General features: G+C 49.6%; 1 protein-coding gene across 1 annotated transcript; it reads right to left on the reverse strand.

Annotated features, from left to right (window-relative positions):
* Nucleotides 1-1,046: 1,046 nt before the first annotated feature.
* On the reverse strand, nucleotides 1,047-10,762 carry bms1 (BMS1 ribosome biogenesis factor). Its single transcript, XM_041260983.1, has 23 exons — nucleotides 10,679-10,762; nucleotides 9,862-10,046; nucleotides 9,337-9,527; nucleotides 9,146-9,225; nucleotides 8,826-9,014; nucleotides 8,408-8,550; nucleotides 8,191-8,312; nucleotides 7,830-8,023; nucleotides 7,457-7,599; nucleotides 6,540-7,084; nucleotides 6,326-6,427; nucleotides 5,663-5,817; nucleotides 5,461-5,542; nucleotides 4,990-5,072; nucleotides 4,691-4,879; nucleotides 4,392-4,580; nucleotides 4,005-4,185; nucleotides 3,857-3,915; nucleotides 3,521-3,643; nucleotides 3,276-3,423; nucleotides 2,874-3,049; nucleotides 1,996-2,157; nucleotides 1,047-1,791 (listed from the first exon to the last, which is right to left on the reverse strand). Exons 2-23 carry the CDS (start codon nucleotides 10,029-10,031, stop codon nucleotides 1,564-1,566), a joined length of 3,654 nt encoding a protein of 1,217 aa, XP_041116917.1. The 5' UTR covers nucleotides 10,032-10,046; nucleotides 10,679-10,762; the 3' UTR covers nucleotides 1,047-1,563.
* Between the last annotated feature and the right edge of the window lie 3,602 nt (nucleotides 10,763-14,364).

The raw sequence follows: 14,364 nt of genomic DNA on the forward strand, positions 1-14,364 counted from the left end.
TCACACAGGCAGAGGATGTGGGACCTCTCTCACTAAGGCATAGCACCCATACCGCTGTACAAAAGAGCTGGCTCCTCTGGAAGGCGTGTATATCGGGCTTATGTCTTCATGTGTGATTACATCACCTACAAGCCCTACTGCCGCCTACCCCCATGCATGTGCTATATTATATATACACACACACCTTGAGTGGGAGAACAGCAGCTTGTATCTCACACTGCACCCTACACTATATGTATTTAAAAATATATCATTTACAGTATAATTGACATTGACAGCATCTGATACAGAGTATAGATACAAATACATTTCTGATTACTGTATTGCATGTGTATCAGGGTCTACTATATATTTCAATGCAATTTATATACAAGTAAACCTGCTCCCTGGTGGATATAACAAATACATCGGTGAGAAATAAAACACACAGAACAATGTGGATTTCAGAGTGTTACAGGGGGGACAGATTAATGGTTACACTCTGATGTACCAGCTAGGCTACTCCAGTCTACACACTGTGGAAGATTTCTTTGTTGTGTGTTCTGAATTAGCCGAGCTGTACAGTGACACACAGCTAGGCTATTGTGACGCAGTATTTCCAGACAGTTATTTTGTCATTTAAAGTTTTCCACTGACTCAGTCTGCTGCACCTGCTTGAGCATGCAAACTCACTTACACACATTTACCATCCAGACTTCAGTCATGACTCCTCACCTGTAAAAACTGCCTGCAGGGTAGCTTTAGATTTTTTTTAAACAAATACAAGACAAAGTAAGTCATTTGAAATATATATTTCAAACATGCACTGGCATGTTTGCTTTGCTGTCAGCCGAGCCCTTCAATATAATAGGAAATGTATTATATTTTGCAGAGTTGCTATTGCTGCAGGACCAACACACAGAGCTTCCTGTTACTGTCAAGAACAGAGACAGACTTCCTCAGTATGGACACAAAGCGAGAGGGAGACTCCACTCACACACACTTCATATCAATTCAATGAGACACACAGAGAGAATTAGCCTAGAAAACCAGGAAGGCACACTAAATAACTGATAAAAACCCCACTTTATTTTACATTACAATTCAGTTAATTCTAAACGAAGTAAACACAAAACAGGATATTTGAATTGAATTCTCTGTCAGGTCTCCTGTGTACATTTCCACACTCAGGACTGCTGGTCAGTGGCTTGGTCATTCTTCAACAGGAGTGAAAGGGACAGAGATTCACTCAACATGGCTCTGAAAACAACCTGGAAAACATCTCATCGACACACGCCTCCCAGTGTGTGTTGATAGACTTCTCTGCACTTGAAACCATATATTCCAAAACCTTCTAGTGAGGAATTCTCTCTCTCTCACTCTAGTTTATCGCAGTCGGGTGCTCACTAGGTAAAAAAATCATCTTTCATTATCATCGCCACTCCAGAGTTTAGAAAAGGGATTCTACAGTCCTGTAGCCTGTGTTTAGAACAGGGAATCTACAGAGTCATGTAGCCTGTGTGTCAGTCAGTATCCTAGGCTGGTTCTGTCTATGTTCTGGTACTGTTCTGTCCTGGCTGTGTCTCAGTCGTGCTGCGCTGCCCCCTTCAGGCTGGATTTCTGCTGTTTCTTCTCTCGCTGTCCAATCATGCGGAACATCTTCTTGCGCGCCTCCTTCTGCCTCTTCATCTTGTCCATTTCCTGTTTCTGCCGCTGCTGCAGGAAGTCCTTGTGCTGCTCGCGCTGCCTGGCCTGGGCACTCTTCCGCTTGTGATTGTGCACCGTGCTCAGAGCAGCCAGCAGGGCGGCGATCTACAGGAGAGGAGGGAGAGTTAAATACATCAAACACAACAGCAACAGCAGCAACAGGGTCAGGCCTGCTCAGTACTTCTTGGCTTCTGATCTGCTCAGATCTCAGAAAGACAAGCAGCGGCAGCAGCAGGGTCAGAAGGCTCAGTGAGGAGAGGCAGGTGGCTCTAGAGGGGCGAGGCTGGGGGCTGTGCAGGGGTCTCTTACCTTCTTCTCGTGGGGCTCCTTGATGACCGCAGGCCTCTGCAGGTCCCGGGGCACCTTGCCCTTCTTCTCTGCGTTTTTGGGTTTGTTCTTGAAGGGCAGCGCCCTCTGCAGGTCTTTGGGGATGTGCAGCGGGTTGAAGTGTCGCTTCTTACGGACCACAGGCTGAGTGACGGGAGGAGAGATCAGTAAACAACTCACTCACACTGACACACTCACAGAGAGATCAGTAAACAACTCACTCACACTGACACACAGAGGAGAGATCAGTTCACTACTCACTCCCACTCGCACTGACACACTCAGACACAGACGCAGTGAGATCAGAACACAACTCAGAGACACACAGAGGAGAGATCAGAACACAACTCACAGAGACACACAGAGGAGAGATCAGAACACAACTCACAGACACACACAGAGTAGATCAGAACCCAACCCACACAGGGGTGATCAGAACCCAACTCGCAGTGGAGAAATCAGAACACAATTCAAACATGCCCATAACAATTAAACAGTCAAGACTTTCTCAGTGTCTGCAATTTCATCTTGATGACAACGAGACTTTGTTACTTAAAGCTTTTTTATTATTTCTAAAAACATCAGTACACACACACACACACACACACACACACACACACACACACACACACAGACAGACCAGGAATGGAAATAAGACTCCCATTGCATAGCAGTTTGGTCAATTCCTGGTTTTACTAGCAGTTTAATAAGACATACCCAAGCTTGTTACATATACACTGGGGATAAATCAAGGTCATAGTAAAACCTGTAAAGGGTGAAACTCCAATGCAACATGAGTCTTATTTCCATCCCTGCAGACAAATATACACACAAACACACACTCTCTCTCTCTCTCATACCTTGTACAGCGAATCCTTGCTGGGTTTGACCTTCACTCCCAGATCGTGTTTCAGCTGCCCCACCGTCCTCATCCCCGTCCAGCTCTCCTTCTCCCCCAGCGGCAGCAGCAGGGAGGTGACGGGGTTATAGAGCTGAGGAACAGAGACTGGGAACCAGGAGCGCAGGAACACGATATCTAGAGAAAGAGTGGGAGAGAGACTGGGTCAGGACCAGCATCACGCACAGACACAGACACACAATCATCTCAGACTGACATTGATCAGCACCAGAACCTGAGAGAGACTGGGTCAGGACCAGTACCATATACAAACACACAATCATCTCCGACTGACATTGATCAGCACCAGAACCTGAGAGAGAGACTGAGTCAGGACTGGTCATAGACAGAGAGAGTTTCTCACCGCTCATGAGCAGACGGTCCTCGAAGGTGGCTCGGTAGGCTCCAGGGGGCGCTCTTAATGCCTTCTTGATCTGCCCCCGCACCCCACTCACCGTCCGCAGCGCAGCCCCCTCAAACTTAGCGACCTCCAGGACCGAGTTAAACATGTCCTGCAGAGAGAGGTACAGAGAGGGGGAGAAACAGGGTGTGAGAGAGGGTGTGGGGGTGAGGGTGAAGTGGGGGTGGGAGTGTGATCGGAGGGCTCACCTTGATAAAGGCAGTGTTCTTGTAGATCTTGTACGGGTAGCCAATCAGCTTCAGCTTCTTCACCACAGTGACAGACTTATCCAGGTCTAGAACCACGCCAGTGGCAGCGATCCGAAACCCAGCCTGAGTGCAGAACACAGAACACAAAACCGTCAGGGCACCCCGCTCTAGAACCCTCCAAATCATTTCCAGGGCAGCGGTGTTCCACTTGAGCTGCAGTCACAATCACTTTTATTAAACCCACAATGTCAGAGGCCAACAGCTTTTGTACTGCTGACCGCTAGACTGACTAGAGTGTTGCAGCAGTAAGCCTGGTCTCCTCGCTCCCTCACTCACCTTGGTGCCGGACACAGACTGCACAGCCAGGAACCCAGTGCCCTGTGGAGTGATGGGACCTGAAACACAGAGCAGGGGTTAGAGACTCTCTTCTCATCTCCATCTCTCTCACAAACACACTTTGTATTCGAACAGCTCTCTCACTCACCCCACAGAGTGGCCCCGCAGTGCATGTGCTGGGGGGTGTATTTGAGCAGCCGGTTCCTGCCGTTGTGGTCCTCGATGTGGTAGAGGGGGAGGGTCTGGAAGCGACGCCAGCCCAGGGACAAGATCAGCGGGTCGCGGGTCTTCAGGATGCGCTGGTGCCAGCGGTGCTTCTTCAGACGCATCTAAGCACCAGACAGACAGGTTAGCACTGTGCTATTGACCAGAGAATCAAATCCTACAAAACAATTTGATACACACACACACACATAAGCATGTGAGATGCAAGCACACGCCGAGACAGACACACTCACTCACACACACTCAGGCAGAGACAAGCAGGCTCTGTCTCTCTCTCTCACATACACACGCACAATGGCACTCTCCTGACCTGCAGGTACCCCACGTTGCCCTCGCTTGCTCCCAGCCCCCCCAGGATGACAGGGTAGTTTGGGTCAAAGTTGGTGATGAACTCGCAGGGCAGGTTATGGATCTCCAGGCGCAGGTACATGCCGGGTCGGAACCCCTCGTACTGGACCCGCGTCTCATCATCCACCGCAGAGAACTCAGCACGGTTCAGCTGAGGAGAGAGAGAGAATAGGAACATAAGAATAAACGAACCTCATACAAGTCATATGCATTTCCTCCCTTGAGCTCAAACAACCTTAACCGGCTCAAGTGACCCCTGACCTCTGCCTGCCGCTGCATCTCCCCCTTCAGATCGTCGAAGAAGGTGGCATCTCCCTCGTCATACTCCGCGTTGAAACGCTCCTTCAGACGACGCTTCTTGTCCAGACGCTGTTGCTTCTCGCCCTCTGCATTGCCTTTCACCTTCCCTCCATCCTCATCCTCATCCTCCCCTTCTCCACTCTCATCCTCCTGTTCACAACAGAACAGACAGGCTTAGTAAAGGTATCGCACGCCAAATCAAAATATAAGGTTAAACCGTCATCAATCCCCTTTCTCCGCATGCCCCCTGGTCTACTTACCTCAGCTTGGTCCTCCTGCTTCCCAGAATCCCCTTGGTGCAGCTCTCCCGTCTCCAGATCCTCGAAGTCTCCATACAGCTCCTCTGCGAGAGAGAAAGAGAGAGAGAGATTGTGTAAATGCTGTATGACACGAGTAAACTATATGTATAAAATCGCATAAGTGCTTTAGGTTACAAGCTAATATTTCCTGCGGAAGATAAAACTGGCTACCCACTCCTGGGCTTATTGCCCGCTCTGAACTTGAGTGGGTGAAAATCAGCTTGCATCTTACAAAGAACTTTGTACTATTTTTTTGTTGAACCTGACTTTCAGTGAAAGTGAAAAAAGTGAGCAAGCAAGAGTAAGTGAGGGAGTGTGACTGAGTGTGAAAATAACTGAGACTAACAGTGAGTAAGAGAACAAGACTGAGTTTAAGAGTGAGTTTAGAAGTAAGAGCAGGAGTGAGTTGAAAAGAGAGTGGCTCTTCCTTACCGTCCTCCTGCAACAGTCTAGTCGCGTCCTTGTCATCCTCCCACTTCCCCGTCACGAAGCAGTCCCGGATCGAGTCCAGCACCTGAGGGACAGGGACAGGGTTACTGACCCCAGCCAGACCCTCCACTACAAGCTACCCTCTCAACAGCACCCAGGCCAGACCCTCCACTACAAGCTACCCTCTCAACAGGCCCCCCAGTACCTCTTGCTGGTCCCAGTCCCGTGCAGCATCTGGGGGGTAGTGGCTGCAGTCCAGCCCGTCAGCCCGGCGTCGCTTCTCGCTCTCGGGGCGGCTCACGTGGAACAGCCCCCCCAGCTCCCCCCCACCCTCCGACTCCTCCTCCGACTCCTCTGTCACTGCGGGGGAAACACAAACACAGAGACGTGTCAGCGATGGGAATACAGCAAGTCTCCCAATGCACAGCAGTTTGAGCCATTCCTTATTTTACTATGAGTTTAACCAGACACACCTGAGCCTGCTATCTCTACACTGGGGCTAATCAAAACACAGACACTTATACTGTCATACGGTTCAGACGTCACTCTCGCAATCTCAGTGAAAGCATTTGAAATGTTGAAACCACAACAGGTACTGCATCAACCCCTGAAACACATTCAGATCAGCTTTTAGCCTGTTTTACATTTAGATTTAATGACATGTGTTTATAGAATTGTTTGGTGGCTTTCTCTAGTCATGTTGAGCGTGCATTTTTTTCTCTTGCACTCTTTGAAACATACTGGGGGGGGGGGCTGGGGCACAACAGAGCCTGGGCCGGACAACAGAGCGCAGGAGAACGGAATACACTCAACAGGATTCGAATCAGTGAGAGAACCTCCCTTCACAGTCGGCCTGCTGGTTTCTCACCAGTGCCGTAGACCAGTTTGCGCAGGTTGGGTGTGCTCCGCTGTTGCCGTAGAAACACCTCGGAGGCTTTCTGAGCTAGACCCTCCTTCCACTTCAGCTCTCCTGGGGGGGGAGGAGAGAAATGTGAGAACAGACACAGACAACCACTGTAGCTAGACAGCCAGCTAGGCACAGACAGACTACAATAGCTAGACAGACAAACAGAGATGGTTACCTGCAGTCTCGAAGCATGGCTCTTCTTCCCCCTCCTCGAGCTCTGCCTCTCTGTGTTTCGGAGGCTTCACCTTTGACTCCGACTCCTCGAGGAGAGGGGAGTCTACCTCTGACCCCCCGCTCTCTTCCTCAGAGCAGTTCCCTGAATCCATGGCCTTCCTCCCCTCTCCCTCACTGCCGTCGTCCTCCTCCTCCTCACCGCTCTCTCCTTCTACCTCACTCTCCTCCTCTCCCTCGCTCTTCTCCAGTTCATCCTCACTGTCTGCAAAGGCTGGCACCTCTATACCGACTCCCTCTTTCACTCCATCGCTCCTTCCCTCCACTCTCAGTCTCTTCCGGGCAGGCTGCTTCTCTAGCTCCTCTTCCTCACTCTCACTCTCCTCCCCTGCCTCCCCCTCTCCCTCACTGTCCTCCTCCTCCTCCTCCTCCTCGCTCCCCTCCTCCTCCTCGCTCCCCTCCTCCTCCTCCTCTGTGAAGACGGCTCTCCTTCTCTCTCTCTGTGTCTCGGGGTCCCACACTCTCTCCTCTTTGGGACTCTCCTCAGCCCTGTCGGGGTTCAATCAGTTCATTCACAATTAGCAGTGGTGCAACGATAAAACAATATCACGCCCTGCATCCCCACACAGTCCTGGTCCAGAAAGGCTGCCTTGTTTCATGTGTAACAACATCACCAAACAATCAATAACTATTTTGTTAAAACTCAAACTCAAATAATACAAGAATACAATGAATACCTAATGAATCCATACAAACAAAGTGCATTTATAGATCATCGAAGAATCGTTTGCAAGACTGCTGTGCATCACTGACACACCCGTCTATTGCGATCTGATATATTGTGTAAATATCATCAACACAATGAATTGTTCCACTCTCTGTAATCTGTGCAAGACTGTTCAGTTTCCCCTCCTCTCTCACCCCTCCTCCTCCTGCAGCTCTCCCTGTCTCAGAGGCTCCGAGCCTGTGAAGAGCGACACTTTGCTGGCAGCCATCTTGACATCGATGGTGGCTTGCGCCCCGATAAGAGACTGGACCAGCTCCGCAGTGGGGCGCGCCTCCTCCTGAGAAAGAGGTGGGGAGACAGGAATTAGGACATTGCAGTGAGCGAGTGAACACGTGACACTGTGTGTGACTAAGTGCACAGTGAGTGTGAGCAGTGTACTTTCTGGTAGTTGGGTAATGTGGATAGAGTGAGTGTGAGAGTGTGTACTGGTGGTTCACGTGGCTGCCTCCTAGGTCAATGCTGCTGGTCAGGGTGGGCGGGAGGGAGTGTGTTATAGTGCGGTGGTACCTGCTCCCTGTCCACGTGGCTGCCCCCCAGGTCGATGTACACGGCGTCCTTGTCGTACACGACCCCCCCCACCCCGGACAGAGGGGCGTAGAGCAGCCTCTCCCTCTCATTAAGAGCGCGCTTCTTCAGAGAGTCAGGCAGAGAACACGGGTCTGACAGGAAACTCACGTCAGCCAGGGAGAAATCACCCACACCTGCAGAGAGGAGAGAGCAGGGAAGGGGAGAGATCGGAGAGGGGAGAGCGAGAGGGCAGGAGAGGAGAGAGAGACAGAAGGGAAGGAGAGAGATGAATTAAACGGACACAAAAAAAAAAAAAAATGAAGTCATCAGGGGAAGCAGTCTGGAGAGGTGTGGCTCATACCTGGAATGTGCACCTGGCTGCGGTTCTTCAGGTATGTCCCTCGCAGGTACCCGTACAGACACACCTTGCGGTCACACAAAGGGTTGATACGGAGGGTCTCTGGGTCAGTCAGGTCCTCCATGCTGGGGGGGGGGTTTATTAAAAAAAGTTGATCTGTGGGATGTCACGCTACAGACACTGCACACTATAATGAAAGGTGCTATACTGTCTCCCTCACCGGTCTGCCAGCACGTAGGGGTGGGCGGTTTGCCACACCAGCGGTCTGAACTTCATGACGGAGATGAAGCGCCCCAGATTGCGGATCTCCTGCTTCTGATACTCAGAGTGCACCATCCCAGAGAGATAGAACAGCTTTGCACCCTGCAGACAGACACACAGAGACAGTGAGGGCACAGAGAGACAGACACACAGACAGCATCATCGTCTCATCACACCCCACCTCCCTCTCACCTGACAGACCTCAGTCCAGAAGGAGTTACACTCCCCCTCCTTCTCATCAAGTAGACCACGGTCCAGAAGGAGTCACACACCCCTCCCACTCACCTGATAGACCTCAGTCCAGAAGGAGTCACACACCCCTCCCACTCACCTGATAGACCTCAGTCCAGAAGAAGTCACACTCCCCTCCCTCTCACCTGATAGACCTCAGTCCAGAAGCGGTGTTTGAGGATCTTCTTGGTCTTGCGCAGCTGCTTGTTGTTCTTGAAGAAGTCCAGGTGGGTCAGGACCCCCATGATTCGGGGGAACCCGTGGACCTGGCAGATATTCAGGAACTCAAACGTCTCCATCTCAAACCCAAAACTGGCATCGATCAGCATCAGAACCTGAGAAAGAGAGACTGGGTCAAGATGAGTCATACACACAGAGATAGCAAGAGACTGGACCACAACACAAAGACACACAATCATCTCAGACTGGCACTAATCAGCACCAGCAACCAGCCCCAGCCTCTCACCAGGTCTGCCACCTTGGCCAGGTCGATCATGGTGTTGATGTCGTTGCCACACTCGATGAAGGTGAGGCGTCGCTTCTTTCCTGTGACGAGAGAGAGAAGAAATATCAGGAGAGAAGAATTCCCTTCTCTAAAACTGGACACTATCATCAATGGCCCACAGATGTTGCTCTGTCCCCTAGCCTCTCACTCACCAGACACTATTGTGACCGGTCCACAGATGTCACTGAGTTTCTGCCGAGTGAAGTTCCTGATGAGGCACTGGATCAGGGTGGTCTTGCCCACACGGGGGGGCCCCACCACCACGATCACCACTGGGGGGGGCTCCAGAGCTGAGCGGTCCACCTGCGGCGCGTGGTGCTTCTTCGTCTGCAGATCCTGGGCTCTGTGGGAGGGAGGGAGGGGAGGGGGGCATTAGAAACCTGCTTCTGGGTGGTGGAGACTCACACTCACTCAAGAGATGGAACTAAGACTCAAGCACATGGAAGTTTCACTCACTCAAGTTTACTGTGAGTTGTTAATCCCAGTGTATACTATAGGTAACAAACTCAGGTGTGTCTTATTAAACTCAGTGAAACCAGGAATCAACCAAACGGCTCTACAATCAACGAGTCTTATATGCTGCAAACATACAGAATTATTTAGCATGTCTATCTAGATAGCAAAAATAGAAGTGCTCTCACTCTCTTCTCCTCGCCTGTGGAAAGGCTCTCCCTCACCTGTGGAAAGTTCTGGCCATGCGCACGGCAGACTGCACCCCGAACGCTTTGGGGTTCCTCCTCCTTCCATCCTCCTCCTCGCCAACCCCTGGCGCCTTCCTCTTCTTCTTCCTGTCGGCCTTCGGGCCGCTCTGCTTCTTCTGGTGCTTCCTGTGCTCCTTCTCCTCCATTCTGAAAACCAAACCCTGAGAGAGAGGGCAGAGCATTGATACAAGATCATCAAAACCTGAGGGAGAGAACAGAGCACTGATACAAGATCATCAAACCCTGAGAGAGAGGACAGATCATCGATACAAGATTCTCAAACCCTGAGTGACATTAACACAGCACAGACAAAAACACCTCACTCCCTTCCTCCCTCTAAATCCTCAGACTCCGCAGAGATTAATACAACATCCTCAACCCACACACACGTGCTTATACAGCTTGCTAGCTCACCCCCCCCCCCCCCCCCCCCCCACCACCACCACCACCACCACACACACACACACACACACACACACACACACACACACACACACACACACACACACACACACACACACAATGCTGTGATCAACGCGCCGTTATTGTGTCCAGGTTATTACTGGACTGCATCCAAATCATTACAAAACTTGTATTTGATTTATTTGGAATAATATCAAATTACTGACTGCGGTATCTCAGTACGGGTTGAGTTTAATGACCTAGCCCTTGCTACTGAATTTTTAGCTATCAAAATATATACCGCTATTTTTAAATACTGCAACAATAACTCCAAGCTCGCCTTAATACCCGATTTGTCGCACAAACCGCAGCGTCTCTCAATAAATCCTACCTACTCCGCTCCTCCGAAAGCTTGCAAACAGCACAGTACACACGTGTGTCCACCCGGAAGTGTTTGTACACGCTTTAGTTGCCGACACGAAACAAACACAGAAGGTTCCAAGTACCATTGGTTCCGCGATGGAATCAAAACTTATATAAACCGTATACGTGCAATCATTGCATTTACGTTAAGGGTAATTTGTTTAAATATTGCAACAATATATTTCATAGCCAGGACATATTTTTTCCTATACTTTATTAACTGGATTCTTTGCACACAAAGTACAGTGTATACTACAAGAATGCAGCCGTATTCATATAGGGGACTACCGCTACCTTCCAGTAGAGGGCGATGTGATACTGGATAGTGTGCATACTGTGCAATGTAAATATTAAGCCACGTACATGGTTTAAGATTATTATTATTATTATTATTATTATTATTATTTTGTTATTTGGCAGATGCCTTTATCCTAGGCGACTACAGTATAACAGTTATGTGATAAACGTAATAAAAGTGTAAGGCGGTAAATTTGCACGGTAATTTTCCAGTTTTCACCCATGCTTTCCCCGTGGTCTTATGTGTTTCCATGTTTTTTAAATATGCTTTACCGTACCTCTCATGGAAAAACTGCAAAAATACCGTGGTAAACTTTTAAGGGTGAAATGTGCGTTTATCCAGTGTTCCCAAACCACCGGCTTTATAGAAACAACAGGCATAGTAAAAACAACAACAAGCAGAACATGTTAAAAGCAAACTTTATTCCACAATAATAATCCAACACTTCAATACATTTACATCAGAAAGGGATGCACTCCACGCCGGAGTCTATAAGTACAAAATAAAATAAATCAATGCTTTGAAAAAGGAACCCCTACATTGCACTGACATATAAATATATAGCGCCTTTCCTCTCACAGCACTGTACAAAAGTGAGGTATTAAATGCAACAGTATAATGATAGCAATCTTAAGAGGCTGATAACGTTTCCTGAATTTCTCCTGGGAGTGCAGGGATGGAAATAAGCCTCTTATTGCAAAGTAGTTTGACCCAGTGTACAGGTAACAAGCTCAGGTGTGTCTTAGGAAACTCATAGTAAAACCAAGAATGCATCAAACTGCTATGCAGTGGGAGTCTTCTTTCCATCCCCAAAGTGCACACCTGAGGAAGGGGGAATAACAGTTACAGGCCAGTCTAGCGGCTCTGCTACAACAGCCTCTCTGCCTCTGCCTCTCTCTCTCTCTCTCTCTCTCTCTCTCTCTCTCTCTCTCTCTCTCACTCACTCGCTGTTGCTGTCACTGTCCCTCTCTCTCTCTTAGTAGAGGGCCAGTTCTGGCTCTTCTGCTCTGAACACGCTGCTCATTTCCAGCCACTCAGGCTGCAGCTCCCACAACAGATCCTGCAGAGAACACAGGTCTTGATCTGAAACCACACAGCAGGAGAGCCCAGGAGCCTGCTCCGGAACCGGAACATGATCTAGAACCCAGTCTGGAACTGCGGTCTGCTCTGGAACTGGAATATGATCTAGAACCCAGTCTGGAACTGCTGTCTGCTCCGGAAGTTCAGGGGTCGCCGCACCAGCCCACAGGCTCCACTGGGGGGTGCAGTGCTGGGTTGAGGGGGCCGCGGGGCAGGCTGGTGGGGGACAGGGGTCCCTCTGCTGCTCCCATGCTTCTCTGGGGAGGGGAGGGTAAGAGTAGCTGTGCTGTGTGAGACAGGAGCCAGCAGGGGGCAGTCCAGGGGGTCCTGCAGTCATGCTCTGGTTGTGCAGTGAGGGACAGTCCTGTAGACTTGCTGTACTCTGAGCTTCCTGTTTTATTAGTCCTATATTATAACCCCCCCTCACTGCAGGTGGGCTCCACAGAGACTCGAAGGGGGGGATCCATTGCCTGAGTCTGGGGTGCGTCGGGGGGTCTGCAGGGCAGTAGGGGAGGGAGGTGTGACAGCAATTCCCCTCCTCCTCCTCTCCTTCGCTGTGCTGCTGCAGGGAGCCTGGCAGAGTGAAGTGGGGACTCAGGGAACCCCGGCTCCCTGGCTCGGACTGAGCTGGGCTGGCGTCCCCGGGCTCAGCCTCCCCCCTACTACTCCTGCTGCTGCCCCTGTTCTTCAGGTTCCTGGCTCTTCGGTTCTGAAACCAAACCTGTCAAACAAAAAAAAGAAATGTTAAAATACTGTTCATAAAAGGCTTGTTTGATGTTTTGTTTTGTTCCCAGGCTACACCAATGTTCTTAAAGAGACTTAGAAACAATAAAAAAGACTAGCCTAAAAGCAAAGTAGACAATTCACTATTGACTAAATAGTAGCAAAGACATGGAAATTAAAAGAAAATCAAACTGTAGGAAATCACTGTGGTGTCTCTCTGCGGGTTTCGACACATCAGTCTACACATGCTTTCACTATGCTGTAGTACACTGTGCCCATTCATTGACCCTGCTACATTGCAATACACTTCTATGCAGGGTGGAAGGGTGACGCGTGGATAGTGAGGGTGTTTGGCTGGCATCAGCTGGGTTGGACTAGGCTGGCTGGGTTGGACTAGGCTGGATGGGTTGGTTTGGTATTTCTTGAACTCTCACCTGTATGCGGGACTCCGGTAGTCCAGTGGCCTGTGCCAGGCCCTCTCGCTGGCTGATGCCTGGGTAAGCATCCCCGTCGAAGGCTCTACGCAGGAGCTCCAGGTGCTCCTTGGAAAAGGAGGTGCGCTTCCTCCTGCTCGCTCCCCGGGACCGGACTGTGCTGCCTGGGAGGGGAGAAAAAGAGAGGCTGGGGTGAGACCAGAACACAGAACAGGACCTGCCTGATACACACAGACAGACTACTACAGAGAAGGATTTCTAAATGCCCTTTTGAAAAGTTTACCACAGTAATTTTGCATTGTAATGTTGCAGTCCCCCCATGTTTTTTCTATGCTGATAAAATACAGGATTGTTATAAGTGCTGAATAAAAAAACATACTGCTTAAGATTTCACAATAAATGTAGTATTTCTGTCCAGAGATAACACCATGTTGAAAGTTATCTAGCAATCATTTTAACCCCCAAGGATTCAAAAACGCACAACTCAGTAGAGTTTGCTTGTTATTAAGTATTTTGTTAGATTCAGCTTAGCGCTGCTCCACATATGATCACATGCTGGTGGTTAACTGATCTACACACGGAGATGCTGTCTCTCTCAGGGTCATGTGACCAGTTGTGTAATATTATTCTGTCCTTTCTTTAATGCAGTGTAGTGCAATGAGTCACACTTACCAGCAGTGGCGCTGCCTTGCTCCTTCCACATGCTTGCCCAGTCGAGTCTCTCAGTCTGGTGTCAGTCGTTCTGGTCCAGGTCCTCCGTTTCCTTCCCTGCTGTGGCTACTGATTCTTTGGTGCCAGTTCTGGTGTGTTCTGATCTCTGACACCGGGCCTCTTCCATTTATATCCCTCAGCTCCCAGACCCTGCTCCCACCCCTAAATGCTTATTGCGAGTTGTGGCTCTAATGTCTTGTAATGGGGTGTGGGTCCGGGAGTCTGTGCCAGGTCTTTGAAGTGAGATCACACCTGGCCCAATCCACACCTGAGCTCACCTTCAAAGCAGGCCCCCGAGACAAAACCTTCCAGAACTTTATCTTACCTTTGTTTTTTAAATTTGATTTTTAGATTGTTTTTAAACTGTTTTGATACGTGAAGTTTCTAAGACTTTGAAAAACATCTCTG

Source organism: Polyodon spathula, chromosome 10 (genome assembly GCF_017654505.1).
Source record: "Polyodon spathula isolate WHYD16114869_AA chromosome 10, ASM1765450v1, whole genome shotgun sequence".
In the NCBI taxonomy this organism is placed as follows: domain Eukaryota; kingdom Metazoa; phylum Chordata; class Actinopteri; order Acipenseriformes; family Polyodontidae; genus Polyodon; species Polyodon spathula.